Source organism: Kryptolebias marmoratus, linkage group LG17, assembly GCF_001649575.2.
Source record: "Kryptolebias marmoratus isolate JLee-2015 linkage group LG17, ASM164957v2, whole genome shotgun sequence".
NCBI classification, from domain to species: Eukaryota; Metazoa; Chordata; class Actinopteri; order Cyprinodontiformes; family Rivulidae; genus Kryptolebias; species Kryptolebias marmoratus.
The window spans coordinates 18,928,256-18,950,670 of record NC_051446.1 but is presented as its reverse complement, the minus strand read 5'-3'; the positions used below and the strand labels follow the sequence as shown (position 1 = coordinate 18,950,670).

Below are 22,415 nucleotides of genomic sequence, written 5' to 3'. Positions count from 1 at the left end.
TGTCAGAATTTGTCCTTGGACATAAAACACACTTTGTTTCTTGTGTCTAACAGGCCTATTGAGTCCTGTCAGTACTTCTACAAAGACTATACTCTGCAGACTGACATGGCATTCAACGTGTTCTTCTTGCTTTATTTTGGCCTGCGTGTGAGTACATCATAGAGAAAAAAAATCATTGGTTCTTGTTTTGCTTTTCTGTCTTTAAAAATAACGCCTCCCATCTTTTGCCCTCCCCACAGTTCATTGCTGCTAATGACAAGCTGTGGTTCTGGCTGGAGGTGAACTCGGTGGTGGACTTCTTCACAGTTCCTCCGGTGTTCGTGTCGGTGTACCTGAACAGGAGCTGGCTCGGTGAGGAAGCATTTTTCTCCCCCTCAGCCCGATGATTGAGGGTTTATTTGCAAACACACTCAGATACCACCTAGTGGAATTACTGGGACCAACAGCTGAGTTTGCCAGATAAGCTCTTCACATCTGTTGGTATATTACGATCAAGGCAGTTGGCACATAAAATGAATAGCTATGTCAGGAAAATATTTTTGTTTGGCTGTCGCATGCTTTGCAGGTAACAACATTTGAGTTATTTCTGTCATCTGTGTGGCATCTTAACAGCACAGTAACTCACAAGTTTAATGACTTGGTGGCTGACAAGCTGTATTTCCTTTATTCATCAAGTTCATGCTGGTTTGCTTTGTACCGATATATAATTTATATAAGGCAGAGGGGTGTGCAAACAGTCGAGGTAGAATTTTACGTGGATTTCAGTGGGCTCCCTGTCTTTTCCCATGTGTTTGAATCAGGCTTTATTCTGCAGCTGTCTTTCAGATACCCTTCTCTTTTCCAGCAGAGCTTTTCACCAACACTTGGTATAACACTTGAATGAAATCCCGCTGGGATTGAAAAGTACATGAATGGATACAAAAGAGAGAGAGAGAGAGAAAGGGGACAGAGTAAAGGTAATAGGCTTTGTTGGGGGGCTGAGCCCCAGAATAGAAGTCAATCTGTTAAATGTGTGAAGCTCATCACACATAGAGGGCTGTGAGGAACTCGAGGATTACAAGGGATAACATTTTTCTTTTGCTGGTTTTCGGGTTTTTGTCAGTGCTTTTTGTTCTCGTGAAGCCACCAGTCCAGTCTTTAAGCGATTTTCAAAACCTCCAGGTTTGAAGTCAGTTTGAAATGTTCCTGTGTGTTTTCCTTGTGCTGATGGATTCTGACTGGAGGTGTAAAAACAACAAAAAAGTGGAAGGAGGTGTTGGTTGCTGTTGCCATCTAGTGGGCATGTGGGAGTATGGTTGTAATTAAAATGTACAGATTTCTTGAACCTTCTTTTGCCAAAATTGATGAATATTCAAAGAATAAAAAGATGCAATAGACAAATATTAATCACTTCATACAAATTGTTTTTGATTTTTAAGCAGCGTTTGAGTATTTTTCAGTCAATCACTGCATTTTGACTTTGCTTGGGTTTGTTGTTCATTTTACTTGATGTTTTCTTCTGGCATTTTCATATGCATTTTTTTTTTTTTCATTTTTTTTAGTTGTACATTCAGTAAATATATTTGCATGCATGTTGGATTTTACTTTGCTTGTGTAAAGACGTATTGCTGAAATGTATTATTCATGCACCATGGCTTTTCTTACAGCTGTGTGAATAGAAAGTGTGCTGACACAGAGGAATAGTTCTTATTATTGCATAACCTTTGCATGAAATAGCTATGCTGGATGGCTGGATGAATGTTTTTGCTGTAAAAACCCAGACCTCACTGGTTTAGAGAAGTTGTAGTAATTGGGTTTTAAACTACAATATGTTTTAATATAAAAAAAACTAATAAAACATACATGCATGCATACAGATGTGATGATTAACAGATTAATTTTAGTTAAAAAGCAGTGAATCAGTCCATCAGATAAAAGCTCCAGAAATACCCCCAAATCAGTTCAGTGATATTAAAAAACAAAAACTTCTCTTTTTTATTGTAAGACACAATTTCCACAGACGGAGACCTAATCATTCGATTCTTTAAGCTCTAGTTTGATAATCTTCCTATAATAATCTGCCTCTTCAACCTTTGGTTCTGCTTATTGTGAGGTTTTATTTAGTTGTGCTTGTAGTGATCATCCTGGCTGCTTTCCTGGATAAACTGTGAGCAGCGTGGCATTTCTGTTGGACTCAATATCACCCTGTTATGATGTTGTTGCTGTTTGTGTAGGTGGTGTTCTTTTTGTTGTCTCTTCAGCCCTGAAGGACTCCATGGTATTCAAACTCAACATTAAGTATAAAATTGAACTGACTGTTTTTGTATCTTTATGTTATTTTTAATTTTTTGGTTAGTGGAAACAAAAATTGCTTAGTGAAAGAAGGATTCAGTTGATCATGGAGGATTAGCGCCTGAATTTGTTTTTGGTTAAAGTGAGGTCAAAAATGTGACGAGGTCACCGGCAGCTCAGTGAGATCTGGGTCCATATTTCAGTGGGTCCTCAGCCAAACTGCCAATCTGTCCGTCCTGCTGTCTGAACATTTTGACACAAATACGCTCCCAATATTTCAGAAAATTATTTTTCATCAACATGCTCATTTGTGCATGCTGTGGATAAAAACATGACCCACACACTGAATGCAATATCCCTTCTGAGATTTCAGAAAGACCAGCATCAGCTAATTGACATGTTTAAATGTTTAAATGTTTTCTGTAAATTCTGAAATTCTGACGTCGGTATGTGTGAGACATGAGCCACAGGTTGATCTGAGAGTGAAAAATAACTTCTCTTGAAAAGATATTATAACTTGGCAACTGTGAAATATTGCAGCTTTTTCTTCCAAAGATAGTTAAAACAGAAAAGGTCTTTAAGAATTAAACTGTCCCCAGAGAGAAAATAACATAAATTCCAAATATTTATTGTAAACAAAATGGTAATATTACATTTACCATCAGACCTAAGCCTGGGAAACAAATCAAATCAATATAATGGAGCTTTTAGTACTTTGAGTTGTTTCGTGCAAACTGTAAATAGTTTGACATGTAGCACAGAGGGAAATGGGATTATATCTTAGGTTTAACAGTAAATACACAATTAAAGATATTGTGTACAGAAATTTCATTAAATACTTTGCAAACATGTAGAAAATGCTAGAAACTGTGTCAGATGACATGCCAACAGCAACCAATTTATGACCAAATGAACTTTCAGTCAAATGTCATTGTTAATAATAAAACATGGGGGTGTTAAAGAGCTCATACTGTGTGAATTTTAAAGTTTGAGGTTTTAAGGGGTTTAGTCAACTAGGCTACTAAAGTTAAATAAATTACACCAGATAAAATATCTTGTATCTAACTTTTCTTATTGATTGAATTCAGAAATACTTTTTAAAATATTCAGATCCTTTTGGTTGAAGCAGGCATTGACATGATTTAAACGGGTAAAATATGTGCAGTTTAGCTGGTGACAGAAGTGACATGTTCCAGATTTTGTTCCTTTGAGCTGATATATATGTTTATCAGCAGCTGTATTTTCAACGTTTTGGTCAAAATCTCTCATGTTGTGCATTTTGTTTTAGCGTCAACTGCAATAAGAATTAATACATCAGCTGCGATTAATTTCGGGATTATTGTTGAACCACTAAATCCATGAAATATAATCATTGCTGGAACTTCCCAGTTCCCCAACATGCAGCTCTGCTGGCTCGTCTCGTGCTGTGCGACAAAGATGCACACTGTTTTTTTTTTGTTTTTTTTCCAAGATTAGAGAATGAAATTGCTTTTGTTTGTATGAGATGTAGGGTTACATTGTAAAGCCAGCTGATGAGCACGCTCCAGATCTGGCCTCTTCCGTTCTCTGGATGAATCCTAAAGGAGCTTAAACTCTAATATCCTGATGGGAAAAGGGTTTGCTTTAAGCTCGCAGAATGCACTGAATTGCCACGAGGATGCTGTGAAGGTCCGAGAAGTATCAGTTGCATCTCCGAAAAAAAACGAGTTGCGTTTGATGTCCGCCCTTTGGCTGCAAATATGAAAGCACCTGGCTCTTCTTGGGAGGGTTTTTGTCGGTTTTTGAAGAAGAATTTTTAGAAGCAGAACATTGAAGAAGAAAGACAGATTTTGGACTCGGAACATCGTTCGTGTAGTTTCTTTCTAAATATGATTCCAACAAAGATTTTAGTGTACAGGGGCCCTGATGGAGACACACATTCTTACACGGTTTCTAATACAACAAGACGCAAGAAATCAACCGGCGAGCTCTTTCAGAAGGGCTACAGGGTCAGGATGGGCCACGGGCAGGTCGGCGATAAAGAGGACCAGGACAGCTTCTGCTTCAGCCTCGGTGGATGCTTCCACCTAATCTCCTACTGGGGTAAGACCTGCAGGACGTGGAAACGAGGGGAAGCTCTCTGTAAAGCTTTAGGTTGGCGTGGCCAGAATTATTAGGACTCCGTGTGTCAGCTGGAGCAGGTTCAGGATCTGGCAGGGGGTGTTGTGGCTCCCCATCTGGCAAAGCACACCAACTTAAAAATGAAATCTGGCATAGCGCAGCTCACTTGTTTTTATAAAGATTGTTTGTTTACATTTCATTAAGCTGAATGACTAGCTGTAACATTTTTTTGATTTGTGTGCTTTGGCTTTTACACAAAATTTGATCCAGTGATGAAATTCATCAACCCAATTAATCCAGATGGGTTTTACTTGATTATATTTCTTCATGCAGCTTTTAAATCTGCAGTGTTTACAGTTTGTGTTAAACTGAATTTGTTTTAATCGCTTTATTTAAAGTGAGTTGGTTATTTTTTTTTAAAATCAGGTTAACTGCAGTTCACTCAGATATTAACAAGATAAGATTTTTGAACATTGTAAAAATGTTTAGCATATTTAACATTTTTTGAATGTGATGCAGAAGCTGTTGATTTTGTTGGCATTAGACACCAGCCTCCTTTTTTCCACCTTCTATAAATGCCCCTAAATTTGGGATTTGACGTCACATCTGTTTACTCACTCAGTTTGGCTCCGGAGCGTCCACCTGTCATTAATCCAGGTTTTCATCTCTTCCACGTTTGGAGTTTTTCATTAAGTAGATGTAGGCGCGATGTGAGAGTCGGGGATAAAAAAACTATGTGCTCTGGGCTGGTGAGGACACAACTGGGATGCAGAGCTTCTTTTTGTACTTTTTATCACTCCGAAGTGTTTCTTTTTATACAGTAAGTGCTTAGTGCTGCTTGATCAGTCAGGAGTTACTTTTTATTATGAACCCTTTGAAGCTGGTAAAAATGGATGAAGGCATGAAAGGTACAATGCTGTTGTCAAGCCACTATTTAATGTCACTGGTGTAATAAGTTCTGACAGTTTTTCTTTATTTCTTTTCTGACAGGTTTGAGGTTTTTAAGGGCCTTAAGGTTGATACAGTTCTCAGAAATTTTACAGTTTTTGAATATACTAAAGACAAGGTAAGTGTTCGGATGCTTTCTTTTTATTTTCTTTTATTTTCCTGATTAAATAGTTTGTAATGCTTTATGAGTAAACTTTGTGTTTAAAAGAATGTTTTCTGGCTAGTCTTGAGTGTGAGGGACAAAAACAAAAAAAATAACCCACAATTTTAACTTTAATTTGATTAGATAACACCAGTTTTAAAGTTTATGCAGCCAGAAACACATCGATGTCCACGCTTGACACGCCGCACTCTGCCATCCGGTCTTGAATGAAATGGATTTCTCTCTTTGCCTTTGCTGCTGAGAATTAAGGCTTTTGAAACAGATGTCAGCAGCAGCTTATAGCAGAACCAAATCCTTCAGAATAATCTTCTTAGTCATTGACTGAGATGAAAGTCACACACAAAGAAGTGAACACAGGGAATGAAAGGTCTTTATACTGTAATAAGACATAAATTATAATGCAGCTTTAAAGAACATTACACTTTTAGAAATAAAAGTACATAATATTTAGGCAACATTAGCAGAAATTTTACTTTTTTTTAAACTTTTTTTTGTTAAAGGTAAAAATATATAATTATATATAAATATAATTATATATACTGTACAATTATGAAAAAGAATGTTTAATTCTGTTGTCCAAATCTGAAATATTTTGGGAGTTTGGGATACTTTTTGATTATTTATACATACTGTACATCTTTCTGACTGACAAAGTGATTTTTGTTTCAAAACAGCAACTCGATTAAGCTGGTCAACTTGTGTTCAATCTTCATAAGCACATGGCTAACAGCAGCCGGGTTCATCCATTTGGTAAGTTGGTGGCATCTATCAAGGAAAAGGTGGTATTCATGTAAGAAACGGTTACATATTGTTGTATATTATTAAAAACCAGCCCACTCCAGCTTCATAAAGGCCATCATGTTCAGCCTTTGTTGTGTGCTTTGGAAGCTGCAGTTTGATTTGCTGTTGAACTTTACCACACTATCAGTTTTAAGCACACAATTTTTATCAGTTAGGGTAAATAAAATAAAATGTATATACACCATTGTATTCAACTCAGTAGTTTAAAAGCACCACAGAAATGTTCATTCACCTAAAATGAACTTTATTCTTTTACGTTTCTCTGCAGTAATTCTTTGTTTGCTCAATTTGAAATATAATCCACAATATTCAGCAGTGAGCAAATCAACTTCAGTTGTTTGTGTCCTGTATTATTATTTTCATGCACAGTACAGGGAAGTAGAAAAGGCTAGCCATGGACAAGGATTCCAAAAGAAGTTTGATAGAAGTCCTGTATGCACGTCCTGTATCTCTAATAAATAAATGAATTGGTTGTCAATCTTTCTTTCAGGTGGAAAACTCAGGGGATCCTTGGGAAAACTTCCGAAATTCCCAAGCGCTTTCCTACTGGGAATGTGTCTATCTGCTAATGGTTACCATGTCCACTGTCGGCTACGGAGATGTTTATGCAAAAACCACCCTTGGTCGCTTGTTTATGGTCTTCTTTATCCTTGGTGGTTTGGTAAAAATCTCTCTCATTACTTATTCCTGACTGAAAATACTCCATCACACTCCACTAGTTGTTATCAGACGCTCGGACCAAACTCAGGGTCCCGTTCTACTGGTTTTTCCACTGATGTAGTTCACCACTTCACCGCAGTATGTAGCATGTCATGTACTGTACGAGCTGTCCCCAGTATTGCATAGTGTAATACTGACATTTTACCTTGTTACATACTGATTCATTTATGTCACGTAGAATCTCAGAAAGTTTTTTTGCTTATTTTGTTAACTGTAAAAGTATTAGTTTTAAGTTGCTCCACCCTCCTACCTTCCCCTCTCCTCTTTCAACAAACATGGTGACATGGGAATGATTTAATGAAGCTCAGCTCTACAAATGCAGCAACATTACTGTCTCACTCTGCACAAATCTTCTCAGTTGAGAGATTTAAATCGCACTGTACCAATAAAATTTACAGAGCAGTTAAATAAACAGCGCTAAGCAGTTGGCAGGGACTATTTACACATATTTTAAGGTTACATCCCTGCAGAAGCAAGCTACTTATCTGTTTAATGCCAGCTCTGGTAACTGAGCACCCTTCAGGGGCAAAATAGCAGTAATTGATGTGGATAAAGCAGCTAGCTATCGTATTTCTGAATAGCTTTGACATTTATCTGAACAAGAAAGCTAATATAGAGGATACAGTTACCAAATCATAATGTATTAGTCAGATTTTGGACAAAATGGAATGATATTACTTTAGGCAGCCTCACTGATTTGCTTTAATAATTAATTTTGTTACAGTAAAACAAAAAAACCCCCATCAGATCTACATAAAGTTTTTTGTCACTGTGTGCTAAAATGAAATTTTTGAAGAAAACCGCTCATTTAAAGTCTAAACGCAGCAAAATATTTTTTATAATCAGAAAAAACTTTCTTTAAAAAAGTGTGCCGTTATCTAAGTTTTCAATTTATTTCAGGAATGAACAGAGAAAATTGTGTTTAAATATAATATATATTTTAATCTGATCTGAAGGCATTGAGTGTCTTATTCCAAGTGTTTTAAATGTTAAAGTTAAATGAAATATTAGAACACAAAATGCTTCTGTGGTAGGATAAAATAAACTTAAAGGCTCAAAGATTTCTAGACAAGTTTAAAGAGCAGTCTTTTCCTTTAAAGAGTTATTTTTCTTTGGGTTTTGTTCACATAAAGGTATGTTAACCTCTAAGTTGTATGAAAAGCTATGTGAAATCACAGCTCTTCTGGCCGCGTTTAGTTTTTGTTAAATAGCATTAAGATAAACTTCAGGGAATTTGAGTTGAACGCGCAGCAGTGGAAAGTCTTAATGTTTGCCATTTGTTTACCTGTGCTGTTCAAATCCACCCGACACAGGTGTTTGTTGGACAAAACATGGCTTATAAGGCTTTATTTGAATATAATTTTTATTTTTCTACCACAGATCGGCTTCTGTTCATCAGCTGTCATTTTTCTCCTTTATTCTTCCAATATCTGTAAATATTGGCCTTTTAATTTCCTTTTTCCATTCTCATAGTGTTGAATTGATTGGAATGTAACTGTGCCATAACTACAGCTTACATTCACAATTTCCTTTTGGTAATTTTCATTTAAAAAAACACATTTTAAATTGTTTTAATTTCCTTTTAATAAATATGACTAATATTCCAAATGGTAGCATTTCTCTTTCGACCTCACAAAAACAAAAAAACACAGGAGCTGCTCCTCTTTGCTTGTCTTTTTTTTAGTTTCCTCTTCTGTCTTCTATCTTCTCCTTAGGCCATGTTTGCAAGCTACGTCCCTGAAATCATAGAGTTAATAGGAAACCGCAAGAAATATGGTGGTTCCTATAGTGCGGTTAATGGGAGAAAGTAAGTATTCAAGGAGGCTCTACTGCCTCCGCCGCAGTAGAGCTTTCTCTGCATGCCTTTTTTCTTTTTCTGTTTCATGCATGTAGGCCATGTTTGCTCGCTACGTGCCAGAAATTGCTGCTCTCATCCTTAATCGGAAGAAATATGGAGGGAGTTATAACTCGACCAGAGGCAGAAAGTAAGTCAAACTAATAAGGAACAAAAACAACCTTGTAATGGTGTGGTTTTGTGTGACTTGAGTGGACCTCTCATAAAGAGGGGACACTCAGACTTGCGCTTAAACAAACCTCATGAAACTTTGATTTGAGATGTAGGGATCTCAATTAGCTCAAAAGTCACACTGTGACTGAAGAACTTGGCCATGATGATTGTGTTGATTGTTGCGCTACAGCTTTATTTGTACAAGCTGCCATTGGTGTTGATCATAAAATGTCTGCTTTTACGCTGTAAAAAGCCGCCATCTTATCAAGGGAGTTTTATTTATGGTTGAGTTCTAAAAGTTTTATTTTCTTACAATATCTCAACAAAACCATTGTAAAAGGGAAAAAATGCAAGATGTCAGAACAGAGGTTTTTTTTTCTCTAGCTATTAGTATTAAAATTTTGAATTGATTTACAATCATATCAATTATCTTCACTTATATTTTTAAGAAAATAGTTTTTGGAACTCAAGTATAGACAAAAGGCCTTGATAAGAAAGATATTATTTTAGTGTAATCACACATTTTTTAGATGTTTTGTTTTCATGCTTAAATGTGGCACATGTAGGATTTTCTCATTGTTATAAACTGTGATTATTCACTAAATATAGTTATAAAACAATACTGAAAAGTAGCTGTAATGACAAAAAACACTCTGTATTGTCAGTCATTTATCAGCGCAATAAAAGTGTTGCTTATGTTCACCATCAGCAGCGACAAATCAAAGATTACATTGTTTTAATCGCTAATATTTCTGTTTTCATTTGGCAGAACTTGTTAAAATAGTGACTGAAATTTGGATTTAATACTCACAAACATCTTACAGAATAATGCAGTCCTGCTGAGTTCAGCAGACTCTGAATGAATAGAAGGTTTCTGTCCATTAGGTGTGCAAATAAATTCATTACATTGTGTTCAGCCTCAAGGGTCTCTTAGTCAAACACAACGGTCTAATTATTGTGTAACGTTACAAACTCATAATGGTGGGAGGGAAATTGCAACAAGCATCGAAATATTCTCCATTAGTGATAGAATGCTTTTTAGGAAAACCATGAAAAGCCTCTATTAAGATTAACTGGTTAATGTAGAAGAAAAGCTGTTCTGTAAACATAATAAAAATGTTTTAATTAAATTTTTTAGCACCCTTTATGCAAATGACTAGTAGAGTTTATTAAACACACACACATCTGTGCGCAATATTCTCCATTAGTTAAGTGTTAAAACAATAGGGGAAATTAATTAATTGAATAAATTAAACTAATCACAGTTTATCTGTATTTTGAGAAAATTCAACATGTTTTGTGGTGTTTTAAGATGTTGTCATTGCACATTTGTACCAGTTGTTTTTGCAAATCATTCATTCTCAATTTATTTATATATTTATTTTAATTTCACACACTTCTCCCTCACATCCAGCCAAATTTGTTTGTATATCACATAAAAAAGCAAATATGTAATAAAATTCTGATTACCGGAATCTAATAACAGGCTTTAATCACTGATTTTTATTGAATGTAGAACAAATTGACGCTCCTAGTTTCAAACTTCTAAATGATCCATAAAGACACTAACATTACATCTCTATAATAACTGAAGAGCAAAAATGATTTTAATGTATTCATGCTAGGAAAAATAATTTTATCACAATTTAGTTTAAAGACAGAGCCATTAAATTACATGTATGTACTCAAGTTTCTTTGCTTTCACAGATCTAAAAACAACAACAACAACAAAAAGCCCTGACTCCTACATTTGTGCTGTCGCTTGCTTCACGCTTCGTTTTAATGTTCTGTTTTTGTCAGCTTGGAAAAACTCGCACCGCTCTGCTTGTTTTCACGCCACGCTTTTGCGTTTTGAACAGTCTTGGCCTTAATCTTCAGTCTGACCTACACCCTAAGAACTGAAAACAAATCTTAAATTCCTGGACGTTGTAGGAAAAACCCTTTTTTGCTTTCTTGCTGAAAGTTGGATGAGAGAATTAATTTGTCATGTTTGTGATAAACTGAATGCTGCATGAAATGTGTGGGAAGTCAGAATATATCAGACATTCAGTCCACTGATTCTGGTTTTACTAATATAATCAAATAGAGGAACTTTTGTACTTATTACTAAAGTTATTTCTAGTTAAATAAAATTAATCTAATCCATCTGTGGGATGTTCAGCTTCTCGAAGGAATCCAAAAGATCAACAATAAAGGAATTAATTCTACTTTTTGCTGCATGATTTTAACCACAATAACAGATTTTTTCAGATAAAATACTTGGTCATGCCCTTTAGGTGTAGGAGTGCAAAACCCTCGTCATTCGTTTCAAACTTATGTCCTACATTTGGATGTATTGTTCAAACGTTAACAGCTGCTTTTCAAAGGTTTGTTTGTGTAAAGAAAGAGGAAGGCATGACAGTGACATGTGCCTGTCACTGTTATCGCTGCCTTACTAAACCTAATGACAATTTAGACGAACCACAACTTATTTTGTGTTCTATGCTTCCTCAAAGTCCCCCTGTTCTTAAAGACATCTCCACAGATATATGTTCATACATGTGTGTGAACAGAGACCTTTTATAGATCTAAGTATCAGTAAGATATATTTTTCATTTTGGTTCAGAGCCAAACGGACCAGTTTCTTCTGCTGAGCTGCATTGACCATAAAGTAGTTTATATCTTCTTGTCCAACATCCTGCAAGAAAACAAGAAAGTATTTTTCCCTAAAATGTCAAACTATTCCTTTACCATAAACTGTGCACCTTATGTGCTGTCGTGCTGACATTACTAAAGACAGTTAGATTCACTGAGTGCCTCGATACTTGAACAAAATGTGGCTTCTGCTATCATACATTTCTTATTTCTGGTATTTTGTTTTTCTTCGGTGTTGTTAACAGAATGCTGTATTTATGTGAAACTGTTGCATTACTATCTTACTACTTTTTGTATGAAGGTAAATATAATACCATCAATATAAATCATTATTCGTCTAATAAATACAGGATAAAATCAGTGGGAGCTGACTGACAAATTAAACCAAATTTATTATCAAAAACAGTTTTTTGTCACATGAACAGCCTAAATTTCCCAAACATAGAAATAATAGTGAATGTTAACTTTTAATGTGTCCAAGCAGATGAGTTGGTTTTATTTTTAGTTTCTCTGCTGCCTTCTAGGTTACTAATATCACCGCTTGTTTTTTATTCAAATTTTTTTTTTTTGCTTTTGTTTTTCACATACAAATGATCCAAACAAGTGTGTTTACTAGTGAAAGTGATTACAATTTCTGGCAACTAAAAGTCTTAACGTGTATGTTTTTGCACACAGCAGCGCTTATCACGAAACATTTAACATCTAAACTAAGAGCTTGCATTAGTTTTTTTTATATATTTATTAAAGAAAGAGTTAAAATCAAACTATTTTTATATAAAGGGACTGTAAAATGCAGGAATCAAACCAAACTGCACTGATTTTATAATCTCCATCTGAGTAAAGTGATCCTCTTTAATCTGATCCTGAAATCCACGATGCTCTCTGACCTTCTCATCATGATGAGAACACCAAACATCCCCTCTTTTATTGGAGCTCTTATTTCTTCCAAATCAGTCCTGTGAATGCCCACGACACCCCCTTAAACTCAACTCAACTTTTTGATTTTAGGAAACAACATATTGTTTTTCTATGTTTGTGTTTTAACCTTTTTATTTTTTCTCCCCCCCCCTGAGCATTTTAGTTTTATTACTGTTCTGCGCCTCCTTTTCCAGGCACATCGTGGTCTGTGGTCATATAACACTCGAGAGTGTGTCAAACTTCCTAAAAGACTTCCTACACAAGGACAGGGATGATGTCAATGTAGAAATTGTTTTTCTCCATAAGTAAGTGCCAGATTTAGTTCTTGACCTGTGTCCCTGAGAATCAAAGCACATCTGAGGAGAAAATTCAGAATATTTGAAATGTCGTCTTGAATTTTCCCCCCTCTTAGTATTTCCCCTAATCTTGAGCTGGAAGCCTTGTTCAAGCGCCATTTCACCCAAGTAGAGTTTTACCAGGGATCTGTCCTAAACCCACACGACCTGGCCAGAGTCAAGGTAACGCATAATCCTCCTCCAGCTCTGGCTCTGAGAGAAACTTTAATTTGTATTTTAACGTTGGGTTATGATTGGATAACTTTTTTTGTTTCTAGATTGAATCAGCTGATGCCTGCCTGATCTTAGCGAACAAATACTGCCCCGACCCCGATGCTGAGGACGCATCCAACATTATGAGGTCTGTAAAATAAAACGGGTTTCAATTTTTCCTTTTTCTTTGTTGTTTTTGCTGCTGTTATTGTGAGAAATTACATTTAGTTGAAGATGTGTGGGTTTTGTCAACTTTTACTGTAGAAATTGCAGTTATTGCAATAGTTGTGAAAGTTTCTCAAAGGTTCAGAATGGTAAAGCTTTCCTCACCTCCTATGCCCTCAACAGTTAAAATGATAACATTTTGCTGATATGCATACAAACACAACATAAACATTTTAGTTTAATTGCATTAAAGCTTTAAATGTTCACTTTTTAAATGTACATTTGTCTAGATGATGAAAGAATGTAAAACTAAAAATTAGCCTGACAGAAGGATCACACTTTAAAGGGCTAAAGCTCTCAATTTTTATTTTTTATTTTTTAATCTTGTCTCTCATTCTGTAAATGGTCCACCATTTTAACACTGATGCGTCTTCAACAGGATTCAGATGAAGTCAGTCTTTTTTCATCTTTTAGAAGACAAACTAATTTACTAGAGATAGCTGAGCTACGTCTAGCCTGTAAAAGCTCACAAACGTGTGAGGTGTGGGTGGAAAGCCAGAAGTCCCACTGAGGAACATCTGTACAAAACATCCATCATATTAGGCACAAAAGCTGGATTGGGCCTCAGACGCACCTTAGAGAGCCCCTGTGCCCACTGCAAACAGGAAGGGACTGACTGAGCGTGCACATCACTCACCCCTCTTAGCTGTGTTAGCTAGTTCTTAGTTCAAAATGATCAAGAACTGAAAGAGACTATATCAATATGTTGTGAGGATACAGCAGGCACTAACAGTTCAGATGTTCTGACATTGTTCTTTTTGTCTTTTTATCAGGGTAATATCTATCAAGAACTACCATCCGAAGATCAGAATAATCACCCAGATGTTGCAGTACCACAATAAGGTCAGTATTCAGTTTACTGGACTCATCATGTAGTTGGATGTTCTGTGTAGTTAGACCAGTGGTGTCCAATCCTGGTCCTGGAGGGACACTATCCTGCATGTTTTAGATGTTTCCCTGCTCTTCAGCAGGTCTTCAAGTTCTGCAGAGGCCTGTTAATCACTGTCATTCAAATCAGGTGTGTCAAAGCAGAGAAACATCTAAAACACACAGGAAAGCAGCCCTCCAGGACCAGGATTGGACACCCCTGAGTTAGACAATCTTGTACTAGATTTATTGTTTAAATGAAAGGGATGTTTATATTTTTTATAACATTTTTCTTTTTCAGGCCCACCTTTTGAACATCCCAAGCTGGAACTGGAAGGAGGGAGATGATGCCATTTGCCTTGCGGAGCTGAAGCTTGGTTTCATCGCCCAAAGCTGCCTGGCTCAGGGCCTCTCCACCATGCTGGCCAACCTTTTTTCCATGAGGTCTTTCATCAAGGTAACGATGATAGATAACCCACCTGTTCCTAAATTTGGTCATGAAACAGTATTTGGAAAGAGACGGTGATCATCCCGTCAGCATTTGGAGAGTTTTGGGGGACAAACCTATATGTTTTTGTTTGTAATCATAAAATATTTTTCTGCTGTAGATTGAAGAGGACACGTGGCAGAAGTACTACCTTGAAGGAGTAGCCAATGAGATGTACACAGAGTACCTTTCAAGTGCCTTTGTGGGTTTATCCTTCCCAGTAATTTGCGAGTAAGCATAGTGATGATTATTTTTTTTATTTTCTGCATACAATATATTTTTCCCACATTATTTGATTTGATGTATTTTTGTAAAATAAATTCTGAATATTTTGTTTAGTTTTAATTTACCTTTTGAATAAAAAGTGCTATTTATTTTTGTTATTATGACAAAATAGCCACTTCAAATGCATATTAAATAATGCAGTAAATGCTCGTTGCGACTTGAGGGGAAACTACTGTGGCTCAATGTGTTTTCGAATCAATAAAATTCTTCCCCTTTCCTGTTTTGGGATTAAAAAAATACTTTTGAAATATACACTATAATTCATTTCTCAAAATAGTGAAAAGACTCATGTAAGATGATTATAGGTCAATTGTAAGATATTTAGTCTGATATAATTGTTATTCTGTTTTGCAGACTCTGTTACGTGAAGCTGAAATTGCTCTTGATAGCTATAGAGTACAAGTCTGATCAGAGGGAAAGCAGGTAGGTGGATGAGCTCACAGTAGATTGTCAGAGATTTCAAATCATAATTTAATACGGATGTATGCTTGCTGTCAGTGTTTGCTCTCAGTGATGACACAACTTCAAATCCGATTGTCTGATTGCAAACAAATGCTTTAGAAAATGTGAGACAACTGACATCAGAAATGGTTCAGTAAAATACATCACAACATACTCTGACAAGATAATGAAAAAGAGAGCAGAAGGTTTCTTTGGAGACAGAACAAGCTTTGTTTTCATACTCATTTTTACCCTTTGAAGTGTCACTTCTCTGTTTTCTACTTCTTAATTCAATAAACAAAGGCTATCCTGCCAAACCAGTTTGGAGCGACTTTGACAGCAACATATCTCTGCCAGTAATTAGTGCAAAGTCACACAAATTCAGTAATATAACTACTAATATAACTATAATATAATTCTCCCAGCACCCTGATCAACCCTGGAAATCATGTGAAAATGCAGGAGGGGACACTGGGCTTCTTCATCGCAAGTGATGCCAAAGAAGTGAAGAGGTAATAAAGAAGGCTTGTGACTCTTTTAGCGTCTAAACGATTTGCTCACATGATCCCAACTGAACGATAAAACAAACATTTTTTTTCAAATTGAAGTTGGGATATGTGAAATAAAAATTAAAACAAAAGGTATGGATTTACAAAACCATTTATTCTCTTTATAAACAGATGTTCACACACACACAAAAAAACGTAGACACCTTTTGCAACACACACACACACTGTATGTTTTCATGTGCAAATGATCACCACTGACTCACATTAAACCCCAAATATGGGAGTAAAAATACTGATGCCATGAACATGATGGGCAGTAAATCTTAATTTTAACTCTGTTTTGAAAACAAATCTGACAGTTTCTACTCTTTTACTCAAGATGTGACATTCATTAAAAAACTTTATTTTATCAGACTGCACAATTATTTCTCACCTTATCTCATGTCATCTTAAATGAGCTCTGAATCTTGTTTGTGTTTGACAAACTGGCAATGGTTTTCAAAATGGTTTCTGAGCCCATCTTTAAGCGCTTTTAACTGCACAATTATTATTATTTTTAAAACCTTTCTGTTTGCATACAAAGGCTGCACTTCCTGCCAGTTCTTAAACATTGTTTTTCATTTTTAATGAAAGTTCTGAATCAGAATCCAACTTTAATGAGGTCTCCTCGATTTAAATTGGAAATCTTCTTTTGCAGAGCGCTGTTTTACTGCAAGGCCTGTCACGATGACATAACCGATCCCAAAAGAATAAAGAAATGTGGATGCAAGAAATGTAAGTGAATTCACATGAAATGCACGTTAATATTCTTGCAGATGCTAAAGTGAAGTTAGCAGTGGTGTGATGGTGTTTAGATTTCTAAACTCTACCTGTTCAAATCACTTAGTTGCTGCAATAATTATTCATTTTATTAAACTAAATTTTATTGTAACTTGTACCTGATTAGACTATAACACTTTCTCCAAGTTCCTTTATAACCACCATTTGTCTCACACATTTTTTTCTTTCAGTTTTGTAGCTTTTTTCTCTTGTGCTGTTTATCATTGCACAGCTTTGATAAAATGGCATTAGGAGACTTGACACCACAGATAGTTGGTTGAAGGATGTTATTAGATGTATATAAAAAAAACAACTTTGTTTGCCCTTGTTTTTTTTATTTGGTTTGCTTCAGATTGTCTTGATGTAACATGACCTTCATATTCTATGTATTCTTTTCTTGCTGCTTGGGAATTTTAAAAACAAAATCACTTTATAGTGATATATTGTGAGTAATGAGGATTTGTTTGCGTTGGATAAATTAAACCCTGCTACCTGCACCCCTGATCAAAGCGACCTGTTTGAATGCACTTTTAAATGTTGCATGTCCAGTGGTGGTTGCTGCCTGGATTCCACGTCTTTGTTGTTCTTTTAGATGAACGATTTGAACAATGTTACCAATTTATAAAATACACAAAACAAATACTTTTTAAGAGTGGTTAACATTATTATATGTTTTTATTTGAGAAAAAGCCTATGTATTAGTGCTTTCCTTTTTAAAATGATTGTTGGCTCGATCTGTAATCCTCCAACTTACCACCAGGTGTCCTCGCAGGCCGATTGCAAACATCCAAGCAACAAGAGCAACAGCTAGTGAGCCACAGGGATGAGAAATAAAGAATATTTCTTACCTTAACTGTAGCAATAATAAATAAAATTAGATGACTGGCGTTTCTCCAAGCATATCTCATATAGAAAACCTTTTGAACAAACAGTGTTTGTACAATACATCTTAAGTTTTCGTTTTTATTCAGCTGTTGGAACATTTTTTTTTTTTTGCCTGTTCTGAATGCTTTTACAGATTGCATTTGTTTTGTTTTCAGACTGGCTCAAATTTGCTTTAACTTTTTGTTAGCAAAAGTTTTGCTAGCTTGTCTGTAGTGAAAGTATTTAACCTATAAAGTAGTAGCAGTTGTGCACATTTGTAGTATCTCATCACATAATGAGCACAAGCTTGTAGGGCTCACGTTAGATGAGGGGACGGGGTGAAGCCAGGAAATCACAAGATATTCTTCTGCTGGTGACTAAATTCAGGATCTGACTTTTCCAACACAAATTGACTGGATGTGAATAAAGCAGGAAAAGTCAACTTTTTTTAATTTTATTTAACATTTGCTTGCTGTCACAACAAAGTGTATCTTGATCCTCCCAGCAGAAGCCGTCCTTTGTACCCTTTTGTCTACCTTTGTCCACTTCTCCTCCAGAACGACCCTCCACATTAACCCGCTCTTCCTCTCCTCTTGTCTGAACCCATGACTGTAGCCAAGAAGCCCGCCTACAAGAAAATGCAACTGGCATGTTGTTTTGATTGCGGCCGCTCAAAGCGGGGCTGCTCTTGCATGCCGGTTAATGTGCATTGTAACTCGGACTCCCCTCGACGGGACATCCCACTCTCTGCTGTCTCTGTTAATGATTGCTCAGCCACTTTACGTGCCTGTAAGTTGTCGACATGACATGTGCTCTTTGGTGTTTGCGCTGTGCAGTGTCTTTTCAGCCTCTGCTCTGTCTGGCTCTAGCTGCTGTGTCGTCACTGTCATGGATATAGATGTTGCTTTGGCCTTCTGACTTTGCTCAGTCAGTTGGTGCTTTTCTTCCCTCTGTGTCACCACTTTTGGAGGTGATTTCTGCCTGTTGTGAAGCATGCTGGTTGACTGTTTTGCAGTTTTCCTTCAAAGAATTTCAATCTGAATTGACCTGTGGTTTGAATGAGTTCAACAGATAAGTTCACAAGTGAAAAGCAAATTTTTCTGCAGTGACATCACCAACATATTTATAAGAACTTAGAGCCAAAGCAGTTCATAGCTGTTCAGTACTGCAGCAAACATAAAGCCACTGTTTGAGAAGGTATATGCATTTACTCCAATTTTTTTAATTTATTGGTTTTGTTAGGAGTGTAAAAATACTCAAGGGAAGTCACTGAAGAGAGCAACTTCCTGTTTTCTGCAAAATAAATGAAAATAACATAAATTTTATCCAAATATGTCACTTCACTACTCTGTAGAAATAAGTTGTCAGTATAGGGTTTGAAATATTTTTATAAGTAGATGACACTGAGAATTTAGAAAACGCTTTTGAGAACGCCTGGGGCATTTGGGATTTCAGTGCATATTGAGGTTAATGTAGTGGCTTTATTAAATTAAGATGAAAAGCTTGAACAGGCTCTGAGGGTAAAATCAGCAACACATTCACAGACAAACCAGGGCTCCATTTGCTGGAGTTAGAGGAAGTAGTTCCACCTTTTAGCTTCGTAACATTCAGTGAAATGTATCATAACATGATTGTGACGGTGCAAAAAGTTGGATTTTTAGGAAGAATACAAGACTGTGACACATGGCTGAATAGAAATGAATTTGAAATGAACTGCAAGAATTCTTAATTCAAGTGTGAGCTCTCTTTAAAGCCCGAGGGTTTTGTTCTGATGCGTGGCAGCAGGCATGCAGAATGTGTCTGAGGTTGCACAGCGCTGATACATTTTGCTGGAAAACATTTTAGACTGTCATGCGCTTTTAGTAAATGTTTCTGGATCAAAGACTATACTGTGCATAACTGAGGATCTCTGGGCGTTTCTACCCCTCAACGTGTCTCCCAGGGTTGTGTGCTGTTAGATTTGCCCGGCTACCAAAGCTCGAGCGTAGCTCCAGCGTCGCTGTCGACACGGTGTGGGAGACGCACAAAGCGAGGCCTTATACGGCCTGACACAAAAATTATGTTTGTATTTTCATTTTTGGAGTGCTACCGGTTGTCATGAAACTCAGCCTGACAGTTCCTAACCACCAGGCAGCCAAGTGCCCCCGCCCCTCTGCTTTACTCCGGTTGTGGGACAGATGCTAGCCTGTTAGTCCTGTGACTCCGTTCGCGCCCTCCGATTGCAGGCGACAGATGCCAGGACCAGCAAGGTCCCTGTTTGAACATTGCTGTCACCGTCCTGCCTGAAGCTCAATGCATGACCTTTATTGTGAGCAAGGGGTTGAAATAAGTCACTAATGAGCAAGTGTGGGATTCATGAACCCTAGAAGTGAGTCACAGAAAGTTCCATGCAGGTTCTTCTGGGCAAATCTAAGGAATGAGAAGCAGGTTTAGAAATATACACAGATTCAAAAACATCGTTGTTATACAAATCATGCTTTTTTTTTTTTTTGTACAGCCCATCTACAAATTTAATCTTAACCATCTTGTCATTGTAATCAGCCTTTTTTAATTTTATTTTTGACTTTTGTAGAGTAGTAAAAACAAGCCTTTTACTGAAATGTATCAGAGGAGAAATGTTCAGCTGAGCAGTTAAGTAAACTGGTTCTGGTAAGAGATGTCTGGGTTTCCCTGCTCAAGCTGCTGCGACCCGACTCCAGAACAAGCAGTAGATAATGGACGGATGGATGAATGGCTGGATGGATGGATGGTACCATTTTCACAACTGAATAATTTCTTTTGGCTCTGTACTAATCGCTGCTTTGCTTTGTTATAGCACACTGTAAATGTTTGAGCCTACATTTTAAGTTAAGGAATCAGATTAGGAGGAGTTTTTCATATTATTTTAAACATTAAAAAAAAAATCCAAATTTTTAATATAATTATTGCCACGCAGATTGTTTATGAAAATAATCTTGATGGAGGGAAAGGCCCTTTAATCTTCCAAATAAACTCAGCTTAAGCACTTTATTCTCTCAATTTGCTTGCTGTAGCATTTCAAATTTGACTTTAACAATAATTCACTGTTTATTGAACACACTTATGAAAATTAAATACTTTTTTTGTTTTATTTCTCCTTGCTTAGTCCATATTGACCTCAGGGCATGTCTCTATTTTTTCAGGGCCTTTAAAAGAGAAATTCCTCAGCCTTCAGGTTTACTGTTATTTTTAATTTGCTTTCATTATGATCTGTTTTTCCATGTAACCTCTCATCCCTTTTGTCGTTTTTCAGCTAAAAACAGCTATAATGGATATATCAAATCAAGTAAGTTCAGATTTCTTCTCTCTGTAGTCTTTTGTCTCTAACACTTCCCCATGTGCATTCTTAGCTGTCACCACCTGATCTGTCTCTAACCTGCTGTATCTCACTGTCTGCTCTGTCATCATTCATTACTGTACACTGTTACATGCACAGCATTAGGGAAATGTTTTATGTTGGGTGTCGTTTACAGCTCAGCAGTAGATGGAGCTACTGCTTCATCTACTGCTGATGCATTCAGTCATGGAACACATTTAAAGTAAATATATGGGAAAAAAATACAAATACAATGGCAGTTGATTTCTGCTAATTAGCCTAGCTATTTTAAGTTAAAAAAAAAACAAAACAAAGAATTGATCTTATACTTTCAGTTGTCTAACCATCGTCTGTGTTGTCAACTTTAACAGGGTCTGTGCAGCAAATGTGCCACATTGTGTTGTCCTGAAGAAGTGTTGTTCATGTTTGACAGGAGGCAGATATATACTGGAGGTCTGAAACAGGGAGGATAATCTGCTAGACAGCTGACTGTTAAAATAATCATCTCTCTTCTCCAGTTTAAGCTCGAGGACAGGTCCCCCCCTCCCCCCTCCCTCAACTAAATAAGCTTCCCTTCTTTATTTGTTTTTATTTTCACTAGTTCTTGCCTCCTTTATAACACTGGCAGTTACTGAATTCATTTCTCTTCTTTCAGAAATGAACTGCAGCTTTTGGCTGGTGATTCAGTCTTTTTCTTGGGACATAGCAGTTGCTGAAACACCTGAAAGGATGTTTATTAATTAATGTTTATATTAAATATCAAAGTAAATGTCAAATAGAACATTACGTCTGTGGCAATATGAAGTGGTTAAGTGGCGTTAAATAAAAATGAGATATATTTTTAAATTATTCAGCTATTAGCATTCTTGTGCCAGAAAGAGTTATCCATCTAAACCAGTGATTGTCCTTTAATTATTAAGATGTTTTATTAACACATGCACTGCAGGTCCTATTGAAGTCAGCTTAAATCAAGTCACAACATTGTTTCATTGGAGGAATTAAAGTGTTAGTTCACTCAAATTACAAAACTAGCATTTTTTTCTTTTGATTGAAAATCTGAGGTTTTCTAATTTAGGTGAGTGTTTTGCTTTGCATAGCTGCTGATTTTGACTCCTCTTTATTTAGATGTACACAGCCCTCTAATCCGGTCATCACCTTATCATAAATCAGCTAAACTGAGCCAGAACCCAGGCAACCAGGTCTGTACGGGGCCCCGCAGAGTCGCTGATGTGTCCGTTCCTTTGGTAAACAATCGCAAGCGAAGCCTACTGCCTCCCACCAAGCCCTCCGCTCTGAGACTTGGCCTCGGGGGTCCAGAGACCTGGCCCAGGTCAGCCAGCTACCAGGGTTGGCAGAAGAGACCAGCCGACTGAAGCGCGGGCGAAGCCTGCCGGTGAAATACAGATACTATCCCAGTCACTCCAATAATGCCACACTCAGTCAGAGGCAGTGTAAGGGCCAGTTCCCCCCCCC

At 36.8% G+C, this 22,415-nt stretch overlaps 1 protein-coding gene across 12 annotated transcripts in view; it reads left to right on the top strand.

Annotated features, from left to right (window-relative positions):
- LOC108247925 (calcium-activated potassium channel subunit alpha-1) overlaps positions 1 to 22,415 on the top strand; it is a 76,539-nt gene that overhangs the window by 35,716 nt on the left and 18,408 nt on the right. For 4 of the 12 annotated variants that reach the window (XM_017436353.3, XM_017436383.3, XM_017436405.3 and 1 more), the window contains exons 4-21: positions 54 to 147; positions 240 to 351; positions 5,362 to 5,437; positions 6,157 to 6,232; positions 6,774 to 6,944; positions 8,719 to 8,810; positions 12,758 to 12,868; positions 12,976 to 13,081; positions 13,177 to 13,259; positions 14,110 to 14,179; positions 14,505 to 14,660; positions 14,812 to 14,921; positions 15,330 to 15,398; positions 15,842 to 15,928; positions 16,623 to 16,699; positions 17,181 to 17,189; positions 18,224 to 18,397; positions 20,880 to 20,912. In XM_017436353.3, the coding sequence (XP_017291842.1) occupies positions 54 to 147; positions 240 to 351; positions 5,362 to 5,437; positions 6,157 to 6,232; positions 6,774 to 6,944; positions 8,719 to 8,810; positions 12,758 to 12,868; positions 12,976 to 13,081; positions 13,177 to 13,259; positions 14,110 to 14,179; positions 14,505 to 14,660; positions 14,812 to 14,921; positions 15,330 to 15,398; positions 15,842 to 15,928; positions 16,623 to 16,699; positions 17,181 to 17,189; positions 18,224 to 18,397; positions 20,880 to 20,912 (1,706 nt within the window). Of the gene's footprint in view, positions 1 to 53; positions 148 to 239; positions 352 to 398; positions 4,354 to 5,361; positions 5,438 to 6,156; positions 6,233 to 6,773; positions 6,945 to 8,718; positions 8,811 to 8,896; positions 8,989 to 12,757; positions 12,869 to 12,975; positions 13,082 to 13,176; positions 13,260 to 14,109; positions 14,180 to 14,504; positions 14,661 to 14,811; positions 14,922 to 15,329; positions 15,399 to 15,841; positions 15,929 to 16,622; positions 16,700 to 17,180; positions 17,190 to 18,223; positions 18,398 to 20,879; positions 20,913 to 22,415 lie in introns of those variants that run through there. The other 8 variants (XM_017436369.3, XM_017436412.3, XM_017436418.3 and 5 more) reach the window with 5 other exon arrangements.